We start from the raw sequence: 15,213 nt of genomic DNA on the forward strand, positions 1-15,213 counted from the left end.
CCCGCCCAAAACCGGGCAGTGCCAAGTTGCCGCCCGCTCCCCACCGGGGATCCGCCGGCGGGGCCGCGAGGGGCCGGGGGGACACCCGGCAGCGGGAACCCCTCAGGGCGGCCTGGAGCTGCGTGACCGCCCTGGGAGCTGAGCTGAGCCCCGCGGAGCCGCCGCAGGGGAGACCGGGGAGGCCCCGGCTGCACCCCGACCTCGGAGCTGCTGCAGAGCGGCCCGAGGGCCGGCAGCCCGTGAGGACGGCGGGAGCAGGGCCGGCCCCCGGCAGGGCCGGGGCCCTCTCCGGGCGGGGCAAGCCCCGCTCCCGGCTGGGCAGGGCCCTCTCCGGGCGGGGCAGGCCCGGGCAGGGCAGGCCCCGATGGCGGGGTGCCGGGGACAGGCCCCGCGCCCCGTCTCCATGGCAGCCGCTTCCCCTTCGCCCTCCGCCCTTTGCCCTTTGCCCTCCGCCGCCGCCAGCCCCGCCCCCGCGGCTGACGGACAGCTCCCGCAGTCTATCACAGCGCCCCGCCGCCGGCCAGAGTGGGTGGGCGGGCTGGAAAAGCAGCGAGCCAACCGGAAGGGAAAACCGTACCGCCGGCTCCGCCCCCTCGCGGCGCCGCCGCAGCCAACCAGCGGGCGAGCCCGCGGGGGCGGGGCCGGCGCCGCGGCCAATGGGAGCGCACGTCGGTCGCCAGGGAGGTGCGAGGCCCGGGGGGGGCAGCGGCGGGAGCGCGGCGGGGCCGGGCGGGGGCGGGAGGTAAACAAAATGGCGGCGGCGTGCGCGCTGCGGCGGGGCTGGCGGCGGGGGTAAAGGGGCGGCGGCGGGGGCCGGCGGGTTCGCGGGGCGGCTGGAGCGGGCCCCGGGGCAGGGCCGCGGTGGCAGAGCGGGGGCAGCGGCTGGCGGGGCTCCCCCTGAGGCCGGGGGGGCGCGGGGGGGAGCGCGGCGCCGGGACCCGGCCCGGTTCCCGAGCCCGGCGACGGGGAGGGGGGACGAGGCTGCCCGCCCCCCTCCCCCGACTCCACAGCGGGGCGCGGAGGCCCGGGGCTGAGGGAGCGGCCGGAGCTGCCGGCGGGGCTCGGCCTCGGCCCCGGCCCCGGCCCGCGGGGGAAGGGCCCGTCCCGGGCGGGCTCCCCCCGCCCCGCCGTGGAAGCGGGGAGCTCAGCTGCGGCGGGGGAGGAACCGGGGGTCCCCTCGCCCCCCGGGGGTCCCTCCCCTCCTGGCCCCACCCCTGGTTTGGTTGCACTTAAGGTGTTTTATATCCCCTTCTCGCCCCCTCCCCGCTCCCCCCGGGGGCGGCCGCGGTGTCGCTTGTTTCCTCCCCGCCCCGGCTGACACCTGTGGAGGGGCCCGAGGGAGCGGGGGAGCCCGGGCGAGGCTGGCGCCTCCTTGTTGACCTTCCCGTGTCGGAAAGGGAATGGGGTGGTTTGGGTGCTGGGCAGAGAGAATTCCCGCCTCCCCCGTCTTCCCGTTTTAAGGTGGGCCGGTAACGCTGCGGTAGGTTTTGCCTTGTCTGACCCCGGCTGACACCTGGACCAGTGGTGGTGACACATCATGTGCCAGGCGGAATCCAGGTGGTTGAAGGATGCCCCTGGGAGATCTTGATAGGCACCGAAGGCCTCAAACTTTTGTAGGCGTGAAAAGCGAGGACATTAGAATTGTTTCTGAAAACTCCTTCAAGGAAACTTGGTTCCAGCTTCCGAACGGCTGAAAAACCCCATCTGTGCTCATCCCGGGACGGTGAGGACAGCAGGGCAGAAACGCTTCGCCTGTCACCCAGTTTGGAGTTGGTGACTATGGTCTGCTAGGAATGGAAAGTCACGAAAGAGACTCGGCAATTGTCTGTTTTTATGCGGTGGCCTAAAGTCCCAGAGGATGACCTAGCCCTTAAGAATCAAACTGGGCCAAGTTAAAGGCCAAGTTGACTTGAGAGAACCCTAGCAGTGGGACCAGGTCAGAAGCAAAGCAAGTCCCAAACTGAGTGTATCTGGTCAAAGATATATATTCTTTTTAAAAGACATTGTGTTACTGGAGCCAGGCCTGGATCTTTTAGCATCCAATTGAGCTGGAAGCAGCTCATAGGTTTTTTTTGGTTTTGTTTTTTTTATTCATGTTTGTACAATCTTCTGGATTTTTTTTTTCAAGAAGGAGTAAAAGGGAGTGTTGGAAACTAACAAACAGGATTAAAACCCTGAGCGCTTGAGGAAAACAGGTTAAGGAACTTAATCCAGGATGGATATGCAGGAGCCACAGCAGCTGGGTATGTTTGCAGAGAGCGAGCTGATGTCTGTGGGGATGGACACTTTTATCCATCGCATTGACTCTACGGAGGTCATCTACCAGCCACGGCGGAAAAGGGCCAAGCTCATTGGCAAATACCTGATGGGAGACTTACTTGGAGAAGGGTCTTACGGCAAAGTCAAGGAGATGTTGGACTCTGAAACCCTCTGTAGGAGAGCTGTGAAAATACTGAAGAAGAAGAAGCTACGCAGAATTCCCAATGGGGAGGCAAATGTGAAAAAGTGAGTAAATATTTCCAGCAGCTGGGAACTGAGGGGTTAAACTTTGTCATTATTTTCCAGCTGAAGTTCCATATCATTTTAAGTCGCAACATGGCTTTCTGCTGTGGAAGCGCTTCCTAAACCGTAGGTATTCAGGAATGTCTTTACCATTGAACCGCAGCCAGCGCTCTTGTTGAGGTTGGGAACAGGGAAGGGAGCCGGTTCTCAAGGACCGGGGAGGCAGGTCCGTCTGTCTGAACAGGCGGCCTGTAACACACGTCGCTTTTTTAGTAGTATGGCTTAAAGAGTAAAATAGTGTTTCTAAAGAAATTCCTTTTTAAGATTTGACATTGAGGAGGTAAACCATGGTGCTGTCGGCTAGGAAAGGTGAGAGGCGGTGTGGCTGAGAGCGCAGAAATACCCTTCGTGTCGTTGCGGTCTGCGTTATTTGTGTGCCCATCCAGGGGTGCGTGGTCCTTCAGCTCTTTGGGATGGCGGTTACCGCTCCCACCCGCGTAGGGGGTGCCTGGAACGCGATCCAATGGACTGTGCGCCCAATGGGCATAAGAAGTCTTGGGTTTTTTTTTTCTTGGTTTCGCTTCTGACTAATGAGCTTGGGAAGTAATTCAAGGCTCTTTTCAGTTGATTTCTGCAGCTGTAAAATGGGGACAAGGGTTGTCAACCTCTTATTTCAGTGACTCAAGATCTGTGCTTGGAAGCTTTCGAAGTGCCAGTTACATGCCGATTAGTCAGGGCACAAGTAACTAATTAAAATTAACTGTGGGAGAAGCCTGGTGTTAGGCTTCATCTGTAGGGCTGGGTGTATGAAACTTTCCCTTTCCTTGGGGCCGTGCTCTGCTTGCGGGGACCTCGCAGCCAGCTGTGTTTTCCGCAGCAAGCTGTTTGTCACAGCCCTGCGAGATAGTTGTTTATCTGCTGTGGAGGGGAGCCTTCTGCAGCCAAAACAAACTATTCACAAGGGTTTATCTCGTAGTGGGAGGGAAAACTTGCGAGCTGTTTAGAAGACTCTCGTATTGCGTCTTTAGCTGTGGCGTGCTGAGTGTAGAGCCCTGACCTAGCAGGGTCTTGTTTCTGTTTCTCAGTTTGGTTTGAGTTTCCGAGCTCAGCTGCGAGATATTTCACATCCTGTACTGGGACTTCTGTCAGTGAGCTGTTTAAGTTTGCCTTCTAACCTTCAGTGACAGACTTCGCTACGAAAGAGTCGCAAATCCTAATGCTGGGACCTCCCTTTCTCTCCTTTGCTGGCTCAAGTTCAGAATCAGAGTAAACTGTTGGTTAATATGTAATGAAATGTTTCTTGTTTTTCTGGTGAAGCATGAGTTCCCCTTTCCACCCTTGTCCCCTCCTTGAGTTACATCAAGAGCTTCTACTGAAGAAGGGGGAGATTCTTCCCTCCTTAGTGAAAATTTAATTTTAAATTTTTCCCCCTCTTAGTGGAAAACGATTTGCCAAATAACAGGTTTTCCTGATATCAGAGCCATGGTAATGGTCCTGTGTCCTGAAGTGAACTCTGTAGAAGTTTTATTCACGCACAGAGCCTGTCTGTGAATGTCTCGTTTGGTTTCATTAAGGTTAGTTATTAAAGCACACAGCCAAGCACCGCTCGGTTTTGCTGTGGATGTTTTTCTGGCTCAGCCGCACCTGCTTCAAAACACTGAGGCAGATTTTAGATGTCGTCTTGTAACAAGGGTTTACTTTAGTTCAAGTTCCTATTTTTGTCACCTTGTCCTTTTCTCTTTGTCCACCTATTCATTTGCTTTATCTGCTTCTTCGGTGGTGAATTTTTTTAAGGCAAAATGTCATATTTTAATATTGTGGTACCCGTGGAAATCTGACCTTAACAACACCCTTCGGCACTACTGCACCAGGCAGGGAAAGCTGTCTTTGCTCTGAATAAACCCGTTGTGGTGAGATACGTTGTCAAACCTGTATGGTTTGACTGGTCAGTATGGATGTGGGGGAGCAAACCATTGCTGGATTTCCAGGTAGCACTGCAAAGTACTCTAACTTTTTTTTTTTTTTAATGTCACATTGCTTGGCCAGACTCCATTAAAATTTCACTTTCTACAACTGTATTTGAGCAGCTTTGCTGAGTGGTTTATACCCAGCAAACTACTGACATGTAATAGAACAGCAGAAAATCAGATTGTGGACTGAATCGCCCCAATAGGTTCTACTTTCTTTCTTGAAAGCTACTAATGAGTGCAGTAATAAGTAAATATGTAATTCCTGTGTTACCGTGAGGCCTGCTTCCAGTCCCACTTGCGTCCTTATCTAGACAAGGATGTCTGCAGCTCAGTACATGTGAGAAGAGTGCGATTAGTTGTCTAAGCTTTGTAAACATCCCGACTTAAGTTGGTGCCCTTTGAGATTAAAAATCTCTTCATCTGCCACCAGAACTCGACCGCCGCTTGGTGCTCCCTCTCCCTGCCAGTGCCCCTGGTGGTACGTGCAAGCAGAAGGCTCTTCCAAAGCGTTCGCATTCATGGTAAATGAAATGGTCAGGAGGGAGAGTCTTCTGAATCCCTAATGAATTGTTTTCTCTGCTGTAGAATCGCTGCATAACGTCTTCTGGGGGTTCATTTCTTCATATAGTGCTGCAAACGCGTTCAAAGTGCACTGGCAGAGGGTCTGGGCAATGAGGGGGTGTGTTCAGGCTTGGTTTAAAAGCGCGCGTCTCTTGGAAGTGACCCTTCACTATTTCAGTCTCAAAATACCCCGTCGTACAGTTTTCTCTTAACTGCGAAGGCAGGGCCTGTTCCTACTGAAGTGATCTCCAGCATTTCTTACCATACAGGAAAAAACTACATATGTGGCTTGGTTTGTTTGACAGATGTAATTGAATTATTATAATGGGCTTGTGCCTCTGCCGTTATCGCAGGGTGCCTCGGTATTGCTGCTGCTGTGGTGAAGATGGAACTTGCGTTGATAGTGTGTCATCACAGAAATTCCCTAGAAAACAGTTCCTGGACTGTTGGCCCTTGGGTAATTACATGAGCAAGTAATGTACAGGGAGTAATGACAGCGAGGGAGAGCGTGGTAACGATGAGCCGCGGAGGATCGTACGGGTCTGCGCCGTGCGTCGGGGACCCTGGATACGTGGGGCTGGAGTTACAGCTCAGGAGCTCTGACTGTTAACGCCATCTCGGTGTCACTCCTTACCAGTGCTTGAGCCTGCAGCCTCATCCCGCACGTACGGGCCGGTTGCCCCAGCCCTCTCTCCTGGTGCAGTAGAGAGTTCTGGGCACCTAGAAATCATGCCTGAAATATGTTTGAGACTTATAAAATGGAATTATTCTTCTCTACCCTAAAATACTCCAGTTCTGCCCCTGAAAAATGAGCCCTTAAGGGATCTGTGAATCCTGGTGAGGATGTTGGGGGTTTAAACTCGTAAGGCACGCGTTTCCCTAAATCAGCCTAGGGAATCTGCACTTCTCTTCAGTCGCTTTAGAGAAAGGTTGGGGTGGCTTAGTTGACCAGACAGTGCTATGGCTAATTACTGCTTCCAGTTAATACAAAAAAATGAGTTTAGTAGGATTGCCAAAGAGATGAAAGAAAATTTGGAGGACTATTTGTCTCTAGCAGCACAAGTTTAATAAAACTATGTGCTAATAGCCTCACATTTTAATTAAGTGTTTGGGACTTTCTGTGCGTATCCCAAGTGTCTTGTACTGTACTTACCACGCTCAGTGATTACTTAGATTTGAATATATGCTCATTAGAATTCCTCAGAGGTTTAAAATGTGTAGTAGGCCTGTACTTTGGCAATTTGCTCCTTGGGTCTGCAACTCAAGAGTCTTGCACCTCGAAACATAGACAGTTCTGCTGGAGGAAGGACTTGTTGCAAGCCGCAGAGGCGTGTGCTTTAGACGAAGATGGGCTAAAGCTGACTCATCTGATTTCCTGTCCCTCGCTCCCAACCGAAAAGGTCTGCGGTACGTAACCGGGTGGCTCTGTTATTTTCTTTGCTAAGCTGGATGTTTGCTCGGGTTCAGTGGGGAAATGTTGGAAACTGTAATCCGTAGCTGTGCTGTGGTGGATATGGGGCTTGTAACGCCAGACATCCCTGCTAGGAGCGTGATGTGGAGGAAGGCCTGGAACTAGTAAAGAAAAAAAGCAACGCTGCGATCTTCCCCTCCCTCAGCAGCCCCTCGGGCTCGCAGGCACGGTTCTGGAGCAGGGGCTGCCCTGCCCGTTGCTGTCAGCTTCTGCAAGGCGAGGGCTGTCCGGGTTGGGGTCGCCGTGTTGGTGGCAGAGGCTGCGCTCTGATCTGCCTCTGCAGCGTTTAACCTCTCGGGGGGCTTCTGGCTGCACGTGAAGAAAGAAGCGTGGCGACCGCCAGGGATGTTTCTGTATCTTGACGTGTCGTGGCCCTGGGGGAGGGAGAGGCAGCGGGAACGTGGTGGCGATGCTGTAATGCTCACAACGTTGTTTTGGGTAATGGCTGGCGAAGAACTGTTTGGATACTAAAACTTGAAAGATGTAGGTCAGCACCGGATTCATCAACACGTGATGGTGTCAGCCCCTCCCCGTGTCAGATGGACATTCGGACGCGTAAAGCTGGGTTTGAAGAAGGAAATAGTGAAGCGCTCTGCTCAGTCTCTTATCTGAAACGTCCGTCGTGCTCGTGAGAGGTGCAGCCTCTCGCGTGGGTGACAAGGACAAGCTGCATCCTTGCAAGTGGAGGCTGCAGGTTTCACCTATTTTTTAGGTGAAATAAACAGGAAAAAGCTGTTCACAAGCTAGGCAAGTTAATCTGCTTTGGCATATTGGGGATCCCAACTTGTAATTACAACTTGCTTTGGCTGTACAGGATTACAAAATCAATCTAAATAAATACATAATGTAGTTGTTCGGTTGCGTAAAGACCGTGAATGATTCTCGAGTCCTTTGTAGCAATTAGCGAGAATGGTGTTAGTGGATTTATGGTGCGTGCCAAAACTGGCACAGGGAGCTCTTCTCTCTGCACGTCTCCAGCCCTTCGCTGTGGCACCGGCTCTGCGGTGGAGGTGTGCCGGTTCCTTGTGCCCGGCTCCTCCGCGCCACGTGCCGCGTGTAGAGAGCTCGAGATGGGCCGCGGTTGTGTGCTGGGGAGTAGAGGAGCGGGTGAGGGTAAGCTGCTTCCAGGCTGAAGGCTGTCCCTGCAGGCCTGCTGCAAACCCTCGTTTCTGACACGATCTGACCTGGTAGGTCGCGTGGAAAAGATTCACCATCGCGTGTCCATATATGTATGTCGTACGTCCATAGTAAAATCCGAAAAGCTTAGACCTGTGGAGGAACCTTGTCAGCCAAAGGCAGGGAATGGATCTTTTGGCTGTACTGCTCACTTGCCTTTCAGCAAGGATGGCTTTGATGAAACTGAGGCTTGAGACAAACTGTAGAAAGAATGCTAAACCTCGCGGTGAAGATGTGCTCTTACTAGCGTGGTCCGGGGAAGAATGTCTTCTTTCCAGGCTGTCCTTGGCATCTTCTGCAATCGTGTAGCACGAGGTATAAGCAGGCAGCTTTGCTAGGTACAGTTCTGAGCAGCACCACCAGCGCCCTGTTACTTGCCAGAGCAAGGTACCTTCCTAGGGATAAGGCTTAATCTGTCAGGATGAGCTTAATGGGCCTGACAGAGCCACACAGCAGCCTTGGAGATGGAAGACCTTTTCTTTTCTCTTCAATTCTGTTCTCCCTCTGAGATTTGTTATAATTTGAAACAGGCCCCAAACTCTGACAGTCTGTCTTGTCGCACACTTGAGGGCTTTCTAGTCTGGAAAACTAGGAGCAGAATTCCATAGTGGAGACTGTTCTGGCCACATAATAGCGGTGTTGCGTAGGGTGGGCATGGAAGCGATTAGCACGTTGCAGAGAGCACAGCCGAGCCCCTCGCTGGGGTTCTCTCTCTCCGTCTGCGTTGGGGAGAGGTCTGATTGCAAAAGCAACTGTTGTGATGAAATTTCATGTTCAATTTTAGACGTAGCAGGGAAAAGAGGCAAAGTTGCAGCAGCTTGGAAGGTATCCTGAAAATCTGAGCAGGTTCACTAGGCCAGGAGGGGAAAGGCGGGAAGCCACCTTGCCCCGGCTGGGAGGAAAGGCAGCAAGCTGCAGGCGTGCAAATCTCTTTCCCGGCGCTGTCAGTTGAAACACTATCGTGCGGGCAAATTGCAGAGAAAGCACTGGGCCAGGGTGGCTTTTTTGTTGTTAATTTTGAAAAATGTAAATTTGGGCACCTTCTGACGCGGTGAGCGCCTATGTTCGCTTACTCGGTGGAGTTTGAAAACCGAAATGGCATCGGAGGTGACTGTGGTCTGGCTGTCTCTGCTCCTCAGTCGTTCGAGAATGTAAGAGTAGCTAAAAATAGAAGTAATCTTTCCTCTGGGAAATGGGCTGCTTGGCCTCTGCCCCAGAGGTGGGTGCACTTCACTGGCATTTTAGATTGGTTCGCAAAGTCCTCCCAGGAAAAAAAAAAAATCATTACAGAAATATGAAATATTTATTAGTCCGTTAAAGGTGGAAGGAATTAGTATTTGTGCTTTCAAGCCGTATTACAGGGAATGAGCTGTTGGGATCAGGATTTTAAGTGTGTCCCTAATATTGGAAGCTTTCTTTGCCTTCACAGCAAAGTAGTCTTATTCAAATAAGCGTGCCTGCTCGCCGCCTCTCCTGCGGCTTGGTCCGAGCGCTCGGCTCCCCGTCTCCCTTCATTATGCAGAGACTCCTTAGACCCACACTAATGCTGGCTGCAGTTCCTATGCTAATTTAATCCACTTCAGCCTTTTGGTCATTACTATAATTAGAGCGGCTGCATCACTTTGCAAATCTGTCTGCCATTTAAACTAAACACTCTTCTGAGCTTTGCCTTGTTATCCGAGGTTTCTGTTTAGCTATTGTAACTTTTTTTTTTTTAAAGCCATATATGATAAAGGAAGAGTGCCTGGCCTAAACTTTGGTAGTGAAGTAATTAATACTGCTGCTCAGGGATCCTTAGAAGATGTTTTAAAAACCTGCTTGCATTCCTGCATCTGATGAGCCTTTCGAAGGAGCAGTTACTGGTTTGTTAATCAGATGCGATGCATCAACAAGCCTTTGTACTGGCCACAGCCTGTTATTAGAGGCTGGCTAATTGCGCAGGCAAGGGGTGAGTGGCTTTCTGAGCGCGCTGTGTCATGTGTTTGGGCAGAGGCTCTCGCTTCCCAAGCTGTGCTCTGAATTCCTTGTAACGCTGCTTTCAAGAGTCCTAACTGTTGAAATGTAACCATGCTTCTTAAAGCAACTTCCCAAATGGCAAGAGAAGGAAGCTGGAAAGAAGAGGTTTTGTGCAGTTTCTGTGCAGTTTAGCTCAAGCCCAGAATCGAGCAGCCGCAGAACAAAGTCAAGAGCAGTACCTGCACTTGCAGACACCGACAGAACCACCCTGACCTGACTGTCCTGATCCTCCTGTTTCTCTTCACAGCTGGCATCCAGTGGGATTTTGCAGGCTGAGTTTAATGCAAAAGATACTAAAATGTGGTTTGGAGCACAGTACAAAATCCCAAGAGACAAAGATCAAAACAGCTGATGTGAGATGACATGCGAGGGTCCATTTTCCTAGCCAAGGGAAGATGTCTCCTCGCTCAGTTTTACATTATTTATTCTCCACAGAGGATTCAATTAGGATCTCTGAATCGCTCACTCAAGTTAAGCTAGGACCAAAGTTTGGAAGAAATTGAGTTACTAGCTGGAACTCCTGTTTTTGACTAATTCTTGAGACTAATGTTGCAGTTGTTGCATCAGTGGCTTCGTTTCTGAATTCTCCTGGAATTTATAGCTTTAAAAAAGGGCACTGTGAAATTGCCTCAATAGCTGGCTACCACATATGAGGAATTTGACGTGTCTTCAGGATGATTTCTGTACTAACGCTGCTGTGAAGACACTCACACTGGTCACAGCTGGGCTGGCCAGCTCGGGGGTCTTCGGACTGCAACCCCGACACCGAGCAGCTCCTTGTATTCGATGGTGCTCGGGGGTGGGCAGCCTGTAGCTGTTTGACTCTGCGTGACTTCCAGCAGCGCTAAGCGTGGTTCGTGCGGCGGGGAGCGGGGTTGTGTTGCTGCGGAGGTCTCATCAGGAGCGAGGAGGTGAGCCGGAGGGGTGCTGAGGCAGCGTTTGGGGGGCTGGGACCCAGCCAAGGCCAGCTCTGCAGGGGCTGAGGCATCTCCCGCCTGGGAACTTCTCTGGAGTCCCCCATCCCTCAGCCCCGGCATCCGTCGCGCTCGTCTCCTGGCCGCAGGAGGCTTTTGGTGCGGGGCTTCTCGGGTCGGGAGCGTTGGCGACTCGCTGCCCCTTCGGCAGCCTCGGCACGTTGGCTGCCTTCCCTTTTCTGGCTGCAGACCGCGTGCACCGTGCAAGGCGCGGTGCTGCTGGTGATGCGCTTCTCTCTTTGCTAGTGAGGTACCTCGCCTGCTTTTTCTGTAGTTTATACATTATGTAGAAAACCATGTTCTGCTGAACAGCCCCTCTCCAGACAATTTTCATGTGGTATAATAAAGAATCAATTTAGTTTCATTTGTTCGTGTCTTTAGTAGATTAGCCAGTTTCTGATGTTTGTTTAAATGACTTCTGTCCATTCACAATACAACGACTATCAGAAGGAATTGCTTGTTAGGTATAGAAACTTTTCATTTCTTTTTTTTTTTTTTTTCTTGCAAGTAACTAACATTCAAGTCGCTTCCCAGCTAAATAACAGAATTTGTGCTGAAATGGGCTATAGAGCGCGTTAACTGCTCTGCCGCAGTTGGCACCGGGCACCGCTGCCTGCGGGAGCGGGAGCGGACCTGACGGCGCGGCGCTGCGTTACGCTGGCAGCGGGGGGGTTGGTCCTGGTCCTGGTGCTGATTAAAAACATCCCCTGAAGCATGAAGACTGGGAGCCCAAGCAAATTTATCTCTGCTCTTGCAACTACAGATGACACGTGTAAAGAAGCATGAAGTGCAAACATAAAAGGTTTGTCTTGGAAAGCGACTGTCCTAGATATTATGGTAAACACAAATGTAGCGCATCTTTAGGGTTTAACTGAAGAGGCTGGTGGTGAGCTAAGCTCCCAGCAGTCCAGCATCGTTTGGAAAGCTTTAATGGGAGGGAAGCTGATAAAGCTGCATCTTTGACACGCGGAGCATATCGGGGTAGGCCTTGGCTTGCCTGAGCGGTTGACAGGGCAGCATTTCGGCTCCGATTATACCTTTCCTCTAGCCAGCACTAGCTTTAACTGGGACTGGCGAGGCACTTGCCCAGGGCCACGGGGAAGGGCGTGGGCTGAGAAGGGGGCCGCAGGGGACAGCTGAACCCCTCTTGTATGGGTGGGAGGAGGAGGAGGAGGCTGCCTGGCTTGCTGCGCCAGGCCCTTGCAGGTCCGGAGCCGGTGCTGCCTGTGGCGGCAGGGGGTTTGCAGAGCGTGTGTCGGGTCGCTTTCTCTTTCCACACAGCCTGGCGTCGAGGGTCCGGCAGGATCGCGCCAGGCGTTGTTTTCTGTGGGTTGGCTCAGCATGATGCGCTTCTGGTCAAGCTGGCCGTTGTCTTGTTCCTGCTCGCTTTGAACGGGGCTGTTTGGCTGTCAACGTCCTACTGTTGGCCAGTCGAATAGCTAGAGGGGAGCACTGCACAGATTTTATGGGTAAAACCAGAGTAAAGCTTACGTTGGAGTGCAGAATAAAACTTTGTATTAGCAGAAGTAACGCGGCCCGCGTTGAACGGCGCCAAAGCATTGGCACAGGGCATTCTCACGACCAGTTTCATGTCTGGCACAACGGTAGGTTGCTCCTTGAGAATAGTTCTGCTGTTGTTTACCAATGGACTAAAATTCCTGCCCAGAGAGAACTGGCTGGCTGCGTAGCGTTAACTGAAAGGGTGCTTGTTTATAGTCCTAGGCAGGGACCAGTAAGTATTTTCCTGGTCTAACCTTGGACTGATGAATTCAAGAACACACAAGACCTTCTGTCAAACAGCATGCGTAGGTAGTCTTGGGTGAAGCAGCTGGGACTAACACGGTTTGAAGTGTCTTTAAAATCCATGTGATTTAGAAAACATTAATTTCATTCCATAGTAAGGAAATAAGCTTTTTAAACATAACTTTTTTCCTTTTCTCTTCCTGCAGGGAAATTCAGCTCCTGCGACGATTACGGCACAAAAATGTTATCCAGTTGGTAGATGTATTATACAATGAAGAGAAGCAGAAAATATATCCTTTTTTTTCCACACAGTTGTTAATAAGGTTTGAATTCCCGTTGTTCTCTGCTATAGCACTGAATCATTATCGTTCTGCTTTTGTTAAGGCCCTTTTGAACGTTTCTTAAGCTTAAAATTGCTTTCACTGGTATTAAACATACCGCATGTCTGGAATACTTTCCACGCAAATACATTTTCTTAAGTTTCCCAGCTTCCCAGTTAGGAAACGAAATATTGTGCCCGGGTTACAGATGCAGGGCTGGGGTAGGGCAGAGCCGACCCGCAAAGACTGTGTTCTGTTGTGTGACCTTCAGCAACTCGGAGACGAAAAGAGAGCTGTGGATCTGTCATTTCTAACCTCCTGTCCTAGCTGTGGTATATGTTAATGCTTTTTTTTCCCCGAAGATGGACCTTTTATTGTCTATGCTACGTGAAATCAATTTTTGTAATGCTTTTTTCTTTTAAGTCCTTGGCAGTGGTTTAGGTATTTTTTTTCTTTCCCTCAAAAGAAGAAAAAAAACCCTACTAGTTTGCTGGCATCCGGATGCCTGCAACTCTCTCCGTCCTTTGGAGGGCTGTACTGCTGCAGTGCTGCCTACTCTGAGAGCAGTCGGTTTGCTTTGCTGCTGGTTATCCTTAACGAGAGGAGATGAACTCCCGAGCCTGCCCCAGCCTCCTCTGTTTTGTTGTTTGTGTGGAAGTCCCCCGTGATAGTGCTGTAAGTGCCCTGAAGCCTGTCACAGTCATGAGGGATCGAAAGCGTATTGTTCCTGCGAGATCTGCAGCCCAGCTTTTTGAGACTAAACTGTTCAGTTCTTGAATCGAAGCTGTGACTTGTGATCTCGGTGCATCTTTCCGACTGTCACATGTTATTCCAGTGCACTGTGTTCCCCGAGTACGCGCAGACACTAACCAGCGTAATTGCCCGCCTTAACTTGCGAGTAGCTGGATTTCTGATGAGTCTGCCACGCTTAGAGTGCACTTGGACTTGAACCAGTTTGTAAGCTTATTGAGCTGGTCTGTTGTAGTACGTGTTATAAATGGTTGCTTTTATTTTTGACAGTTTTCTGAGTACTGTCTTCCAATTACAGCACTTCATGAAATGGGTAATTTAATTGTGTGCTTTAATTAGATCGAATACTCTGCCACCAAATCATTAGTGTAAAAAAAGCACGACAACTTCTGCTTGTGTTTTGTAGCCTTAACAGACCAAAGGGACTGTAATTCAATTACTGTCTATGGAAAGATACCATTTGATTAATACGGAGCTGGGATGCTAAAGGAGAAGCGTGGGGAAAAAGAGCCCGAGAGAGACCTCATGTGTTGGTAACAGGTGATGACAACCCAAAATGGTCATTCAGAAATGCGACCTCTCTCAGCCCGGAGGGATGTTCCTTGCTTTACTTTCTGAATGGTAGCGTTTGAAAAAGAACAAATTGTTTTTCAATACTTTTCCCTCGCAAGTATAGATTAACTTCACTATTTTTATCTGCTTCTACACTCTTGGAAAGTTTGTTTCAATGCCTGCTTATTCCGTGCACACGAGTGGCAGTACCTGGAGAGATGCGCTGTTTTTGCCGGGGCTTGGAGCAGGAATTCATCCATGATGATGATGATCTTGCTTAGCCTTCCTCCAGCTTCTCGCTGGCACTGCTGGTGCCCGTGCAGCACGTCCGAGGATGTGGCAGTGCGAACGCTTGTGCAGCCGCATGGTAAACGGGTTTGGGAACAGATCCAGCTGCAAAGTAACTTTGTCTTTTAGGCCGGCTTCTCTGTAGGTCAGTTCCCTCACTCATGTCGCTGGGTAGCCATGCAGGTGCCCGTGTTAGCGCCTTGCAGGACGCAATACAAGGTGAAAGTTGCGTGGGGCGTAGGGGAGGGATGTCAGCTTCCCCCTTACTAATGAAAAAAAGTCCTCATTTCTAGAACGACCATCGTGGCGTTTGAAATTGGGCCTGTAGAAGAAGGAAGGATTCTGTCCTCACCTGAGTTTTCTGTTGCTGATAGAAGAGAACTGCAGGCTTCAGCCATGCTTATGCTTGGGCAGATGGCGTTTTAACAACTTACCTGCCTGGTCAAAGCCTTCAATGATTTTCTTTGGTAAAGGGAAAGCTGTGATGACTGGATTAAAAATATCAACTGCGTTTAGTATTTAATGGGCTGCTTTGATGCCCTGCTGTGGCTGGGAATGCAGAGCTAGCGATGAATGGAGAACTAATCCAGGCAGAAAATAAACCCAGTTCAATAAGCAGCATCCCAGTTGGCACCCTCTCTCGACAGCTTCTGTTACCGGTATGTGCAGTTGTGCGTGGGAGCAGAACCCTATTGATTAGAAGAATGGAGAGCCTCAGTCGTGTTGGGGCACCTGTAATAGATCTGCTCCAGCCTGGAAGTTTGTACTCTCACCTGGCTGATCAACCGGCGATGGATCGGTTACAAAAGAAGGGGTGAAAAACAGTCTGGCAGCAAATGCAATCCCAATCAGGCTGTCCTTTGTAGATGAGAACGAGACCTGGGTTTTGC

At 51.0% G+C, this 15,213-nt stretch overlaps 1 protein-coding gene across 2 annotated transcripts in view; it reads left to right on the forward strand.

The window, feature by feature from the left end:
* Nucleotides 1-907: 907 nt before the first annotated feature.
* The window catches only part of STK11 (serine/threonine kinase 11), a 46,000-nt gene continuing 31,694 nt past the window's right edge, over nt 908-15,213 (forward strand). Inside the window, exons 1-2 of one of the 2 annotated variants that reach the window (XM_082331255.1) lie at nt 908-2,505; nt 12,620-12,703. In XM_082331255.1, coding sequence (XP_082187381.1) covers nt 2,216-2,505; nt 12,620-12,703 — 374 coding nt within the window. In that variant the 5' untranslated portion in view covers nt 908-2,215. The remainder of the gene's footprint in view (nt 2,506-12,619; nt 12,704-15,213) is intronic. The other variant, XM_082331254.1, reaches the window with a different exon arrangement.

This window comes from Platalea leucorodia (assembly GCF_965183815.1).
Source record: "Platalea leucorodia genome assembly, chromosome: 21".
Taxonomy (NCBI): domain Eukaryota; kingdom Metazoa; phylum Chordata; class Aves; order Pelecaniformes; family Threskiornithidae; genus Platalea; species Platalea leucorodia.